Source organism: Merops nubicus, unplaced genomic scaffold, assembly GCF_000691845.1.
Source record: "Merops nubicus isolate BGI_N331 unplaced genomic scaffold, ASM69184v1 scaffold6555, whole genome shotgun sequence".
In the NCBI taxonomy this organism is placed as follows: Eukaryota; Metazoa; Chordata; class Aves; order Coraciiformes; family Meropidae; genus Merops; species Merops nubicus.
Window position 1 is genome coordinate 11,638 of NW_008611532.1, and position 6,750 is coordinate 18,387.

The 6,750-nt window shown below is 50.6% G+C and overlaps 1 protein-coding gene across 1 annotated transcript in view; it reads right to left on the reverse strand.

Annotated features, from left to right (window-relative positions):
- Positions 1-2,808, reverse strand: part of ANKRD13C (ankyrin repeat domain 13C) — a gene marked incomplete at both ends in the record, with an annotated part of 13,908 nt that extends 11,100 nt beyond the window's left edge. The window contains one exon of the mRNA XM_008941239.1: positions 2,705-2,808. Coding sequence (XP_008939487.1) covers positions 2,705-2,808 — 104 coding nt within the window. The remainder of the gene's footprint in view (positions 1-2,704) is intronic.
- Positions 2,809-6,750: the final 3,942 nt, after the last annotated feature.

Below are 6,750 nucleotides of genomic sequence, written 5' to 3' on the forward strand. Positions count from 1 at the left end.
AGGGAACTGGATCCTGGTCAGGTGAGTAAATAAACAAAACCCTCAGCTGCTTTCTCAGCAAACACAGTGAGGAACCTTCCTGGTGGCTTAAACACAGAGCCAACACCGTGCAGCGAGCAGGCAACCCCCAGCCAGGGACATTTCCAGTGAAACTAACTGTAACTTCACCCTGGGCCCAGGGGAGATGGGCTGGGACACTGCAGTGTCCACCTCAGCACTCAGCATGAGGAGCACAGCTCTGGTGAGGAGCAGCTGAGGGAGCTGGGGGTGCTGAGCCTGGAGCAAAGGAGGCTCAGGGGAGACCTTCTGGCTCTGCACAGCTCCTCACGGGAGCCGGGAGCCAGGGGGGGGTCAGGCTCTGCTCCCAAGGAACAAGGGACAAGACAAGAGGAAATGGCCTCAAGTTGCCCCAGGGGAGGTTGAGGTTGTTCCTGACGAACAATTTCTTGCCCTGGAGGGTTGCCCAGGGCAGTGGTGGAGTCCCCACCCCTGGAGGGGTTTCCAAGCCGTGGAGATGTGGGGTGAGGGACACGGGGCAGTGGGGACCTGGCAGTGCTGGGGGGACAGTTGGACTCGATGCTCTTGAAGGTCTCTTCCAACCTAAACAGTTCTGTGATTCTCTGATACTCATCAGCCCAGGAAGCCAGACCACTGATGTTCTGAGTCACCACGACAGACTCACAAGGCAGGAGAGGACCTGGGGTTCTTGGTGGATCTACAGCCACGCAGGAGCCAAAGTGGAACAGCCAAGCCAGGTGTGGTGCTGGATGTCGTGCACAAGAAGCCCTGCTCCAGACAAGCTCACCACTGCCCTGCCAGAGGATCCACACCCAGCAGGAGACTACAGGGGGAGAGGCCAGGAGCTGAACTGCACACTGAAGTCCAAAACCTGGAGCCAACAGGAGAAGGAGCAGAGGGAAGAGATGTCTCTCCTCTCCTCACCACGCTGCACACAAGGGTAACTCACCCTGCAGGAATCCCTCAGCACCCAAAGGGTTGCTTTTTACTCTAGAGCTGCAACGTAAAATAACCAAATTGAGAGACTTTGAATAAATTTTCAACCACTCTGAATTCAAGGTGGCAAACCCTTTTGTATCAGTGTTATTAGAAGAAGCACCTTTGATCAAAAGAGTTTGTATTTATTGCTGTGGAATAGATGGAAGATGTCCCTTCGTGACAGCTGTCATGACTTCATGACAACTAATCACCCTCTAACCAGCCCTCTCCCTTCTTCCTTCCAAATCACTTCCCACTCTACTTCTCAGTCACCTCTGATGATGTCACAGGTATGGCCAGAATGTCTAAAGACAACTCCCAGTGCTTCCTGCATCCTTCTCTCCCCACAGCCCAGTGCTTCCCACCCAGCAGCTCTCAGGGAGGCACAGGACTCACACCTGGCCACCCTCCTGTCACTCCTGAAAAAGAACTTTACTGGTTCAGACACTGAACAACCATAGAATCACCTTGGTTGGAAGAGACCTGCAAGATCATCAGGTCCAACCATTAACCTAAATCCAGCACTGCCCCGTGTCCCTCACCCCACATCTCCACGGCTTGGAAACCCCTCCAGGGGTGGGGACTCCACCACTGCCCTGGGCAGCCTGGCACAGCCCTGGGCAACCCTCCAGGGCAAGAAATTGTTCCTCAGGGACAACTGAAACCTCCCCTGGGGCAACTTGAGGCCATTTCCTCTTGTCCTGTCCCTTGGGAGCAGAGCCCGACCCCCCCCTGGCTCCAGGCTCCTGTCAGGAGCTGTGCAGAGCCAGAAGGTCTCCCCTGAGCCTCCTTTGCTCCAGGCTCAGCACCCCCAGCTCCCTCAGCTGCTCCTCCCCACACTTGGGCTCTAGACCCTCATGCTTTTCGAGGTTTCTTCCCAGACTGCAAACATGTCTACTTCTACACTTTGCAGCAGAACTGAAATCCTGTGCCTTGAAACTCTGTTCTGAAGCAATGCCCCAAGGGTACGTGAGAGCACAGGAGTCCTGGTGGACCTGCAGGCTGGCCCAGGCCCACCAGGGCATCTTGCCACGGGGAAGAATGGCCAGGGAGTGATTCAGAAGCTGGGCTCAAAGTGGTGAAAGAGCAGGTAAGAAGCAGGTGAGCCATGGCAGCATCCTGTTGTGCTAGAGGATGTTGTTCTGCCTCAGCTGGCTGGGAAGCAGCTGAGCAGGGCTGCTCAGCAGCACGTGGTGACACCACTCCCTGGGTATGAGCTGCCCAAGAGGAAGGGCAGCATCCTACACAGGAGCTCACAACCCCTGCACAGGAATCAGCTGCACAGAGAAACAGAGATCTGCCTGGATCACAGCATCGTGGGGTCATTAAGGCTGGAAAACACCTCTGAGATCATCAAGTCCAACCGTCAACCCAACACTCCCATGGCCACCAAACCATGGCCCCAAGTGCCACGTCCACACGTTTTTTGGAACCCCTCTAGGGCTGGGGACTCCAACACCTCCTTGGGCAGCCTGGAGAGAAACTGCTCACTCCTAGCCCTTGCTTTGGGCCTTGAGAACAGCTCTGATTTCTTCTCCAGCTTTTCTCTTCTAAATCTGTTTGGTGGCTCCTTTTCACAAAACCTCAAGGTTGAATCCCCTTGGAAGACAAGAGCTGGATCAGCAAAACTGAAAAGATCTTTTATTTCCTCTTGCTCCTGTGTGTTTAGGATGGTTTAAGAGCTAACAGAATTGACACATTCACCTACCTTTATGTCCCAGCATCACAGCAAGGTGTAAAGGAGTGTTTCCTGAAACAAATAAGAGAAATAAAAAGATATTAGATTGAAGGAAACAGAATCCATGGTGATTCCTTCAGGTGCAACTCAAATGTTATCAGAAACTTCACTCTGGGGACTTGCCCTAGGAACACACCAAAACAGACCAGAGCAGTTGCATGTTTCTGACCCAGCTCCTGGATTATACTTGTTAAAATAAATCACCCAAAACACATTTCATGGGCCAAAAGAGCTTTTTGGGCTTTTTCATAACAGACCTAAGAGATCCATTTGTCACTTCAAGAAAGAGAAACCCCAAAGCTCTGTGCTCACCATGGTCAGAAAGTGGCATTTCACACAGACTGACAGATCTGGGTTAAAAGCTAGATCAGTATACGACACCCATTAAATTTTAAGAGTCTAATTTATTAATTTTTCAAAGATTTAGCACAAAACCATTACTGACACCACAGCACACAGACTGTGAGGCAAGAGGAGCTTCATTACACAAAGCCTTCTGGTTGTTTCACTGCTTGGTTCCAAGCAGGCCCCAGGATGATCAGCAGGCACACCAAACATGACCCTGTTTTTTTTCTGGCCATGCAGAGGACACATTTTGAGCTCCTCTTCCTCAGCCTGGGCTGTAAGGTACAGAGAGAGGTTTTCCTGGACTGATGCTGCCACCACAATTCTGACATGACTTATTTATGGAGCTTAGGGACACAACCTTCTTCCTTTTAACTGATTTGCTCTGTTCATAGCTTTAAACATTTTCTTCCTGGAGTTAAGAGAAAAATGACTGGGAAGGAAATTTCTTGTGCAATTAGAGAATCATAGAATCATTAAGGTTGGAAAAGACCTCTAAGATCATCCAGTCCAATTGTCAACCAAACACTACAATGACCATTAACCATGTCCCCAGGTGCCACAGCCACAGGGTTTTTTGAACCTCTCCAGGGCTGGGGACTCCAGCACCTCCCTGGGCAGCCTGGGCCAAGGCCTCACCACTCTGCCAGGAGAGAAATTCTTCCTCATAGCCAACCCAAACCTCCCCTGGAGCAACTTGAGGCCGTTTCCTCTTGTCCTGTCCCTTGTTCCTTGGGAGCAGAGCCCGACCCCCCCCTGGCTCCAGGCTCCTGTCAGGAGCTGTGCAGAGCCAGAAGGTCTCCCCTGAGCCTCCTTTGCTCCAGGCTCAGCACCCCCAGCTCCCTCAGCTGCTCCTCCCCACACTTGGGCTCTAGACCCTTCCCCAGCAGCTCCGTTGCCCTTCTCTGGCCACACTCCAGCCCCTCAAGGTCCTTCTGGGAGTGAGGCACCCAAAACTGACCCCAGGATTTGAGGGGCAGCCTCCCCAGTGCTGAGTCCCGCCTGCTCCTGCTGGCCACACCAGTGCTGACCCAAGCCAGGATGCTGGTGGCCTTCTTGGCCACCTGGGCACACACTGGCTCATCTCCAGCTGGCTGTCCACCAGCACCCAAAGGTCCTTTTGCACCTGACCAGGGTCTGGAGTGGGCAGCAGCCAGAGCTCTTCCTTTACCTCAGAGACCTGGCTGGCTCACAGGCAGGCACCACAGGACAAGGCGACTTCCAGTCCTCTGGTAGAGCTGGGATCTGAAAACCCAAACCCAAGCCCAGCAGCTGCTGAAACGCAGCCACAACATCATGCTCTTGGTGGCTGATGGGCAATAAAAGTCTCAGGGTGATCAAATAATTAGTACCAGTATCCACAGGACTCAGAGGGAACTGCTCCACTGGAACTCTGTCATGCTGCAACCTCACCTTCCACCAATCCTAAAGTCTAAACCACGTGGAGCTGCTTCACTGTGACATGGTTTAGTGGCTATGATAGCACTGGTTGGACTGGATGATCTTAGAGGTCTCTTCCAACCTTAATGGTTCTATGAAATGCACATTAGAGCAAAAATAAGAGTACACTCATAGGTATACACAGAAGCTTCTCCAAGAAACTCCTTGGTTTTGGAATAACGACACCAGGCCTTGCAGCAGGCAGTTCCTTCTCCCCTCTGTCACTTCCTGACCATGTAAGAAGGATCCTTCTGGCTTATTTCTGAGTGTAGCTGTAAGCTGAAGTCACCCACCCCCAGTAACTCACAACTCAAATATGTAAACAAGCAAGAGATGGAGCTGGGCAGGAAGAAAACAATGACAAGGAAACCCCAGTCAGGCCTTTGGTATGTCAAGCCATCAAGGGGTTTGTTGTTGGTGGGTTTTTTTTTTTGAAAACTTAATAGGAAATGAACACTTAAAGTAAAAACTTTGAGGAAGGTAATAGACAGAAATCCCCATTGAGAAAGCAAAAGGATGTTCAATTTTATAGATATATGTGCCATAAAAACATAGAATGGGTTGGGCTGAAAGGGTCCATCAAGATCACCCAGCTCCAACCCCCTGCCATGGGCAGGGACCCCTCTCACTAGAGCAGGTTGCTCCAAGCCCCATCCAACCTGGCCTTGAATTATTGAGATCTACTTTTTAAACTGATATATATATTAATATTCATTTTTTACAGGGTGGTATCAATGTTTGTGATACACACTGAAGATGCCAGTGCAGCAAAGATGGATCAGGGAGTGCCTTCAAAGGGAAGACACTGCTCTTAGGATGTGGAGCTACTAGGTGAGGAACTGGAGGAGGTGAAGGGGAGAAGCCCAAAGAAGGAACACCCAGACTGAGGGAATCTCTTCAGCCTCTGCCACAACATTTGGAAGGAGGCAGATGTTAGGACAGCTTTCAGAAGCACAACTCTCAAATCCCCTGACCAAGGCCACGAGGCTGTCACCTCGGGTGTCAGAGCCCAGTGTCACGGGGCACATGGCTTTGCATTCCCAGTGCCAATTTCTACTCTCCCCTCTGCATCCATCCCAACCACACTCCACCTGAACGTTCCTTTTCATCTGCCATAAGGCAATTAAGCAAGACAAAAGGAACATTTTGCCCTTAATCCTAAAAAGGGAATGCAACAGTGGTCTCCAAGTGCAGCCCCTCCAGCCACCCCACGCTATTGGAGAGGGGGAAGCTGCAGCAACACAACAGGTCGTTGAGGAGGAAATGTAGAAGTGGGAACTACCCATGAAACTTAACGTAAAATACCCATGAAATTTAATGTAAAATACTCCCTAAATGAAATATGTTCTTTTTAAACATCCTGAGCAAGGTTTTAAATATTTATGCAGTACAGCAGAGCACAAGGATGATCTTTCTGCCTCTTCTGCAGCCCAAGCAAGCTTGCAGAGGAACAGAGAACAGCACTCTGGCTCTTTCAAATCCCTGAACTAAAGCATTTACAAACAAACAAAAAAAGTTTGTTTTTTCAGCTTGGGGAAAAATCAGATAGTTCCATCAGCAGCCAAAGGAACCAATCCTGGCTATGCTTGTCAGGGAACCACAGAACCATTCACCTCCAAAAGCAAAGAGGTGACGTGTCAGACATTTAAAAACCCAGTGGTTTGGGTTTCTCAGTGAAGTGGGTTTCTAGTCATATAACAATAAAATCATTAAGGTTGGAAAAGACCTCTAAGATCATCCAGTCCAACTGTCAATCCAACACTACCTTGACCATTAAACCATGTCCCCAGGTGCCACATCTATGTGTCTTTTGAACACCTCCAGGGATGGTGACTCCACCACCGCGCTGGGCAGCCTGTTCCAATGCCTCACGACTCTTTCAATAAAGAAATTCTTCATAATATCCAACTGGTGCAACATGAGCCCAGACCAACATCCACCTATCCAGCCAAAACCTCCCCTGGTGAAACTTAAGCCCTCTTCCTCTCATCCCATCGCTAGTTCCTTGGGAGAAGAGATCAAACCCAGACCTCACTCCAAGCTCTTTTCAGGGAGCTGCTGAGAACCAGATCTCCCCACAGTCTCCTTTGCTCCAGACTAAACACCCCCAGGTCCCTCAGCCCTCCTCACAAGCCATGTTCCCCAGGCCCCTCACCAGCTTCACTGCCCTTCTCTGGACCTGCCCCAGCCCCTCAACGTCATTCTTCTCCCGTGGTGCTCAAAACTGCCCC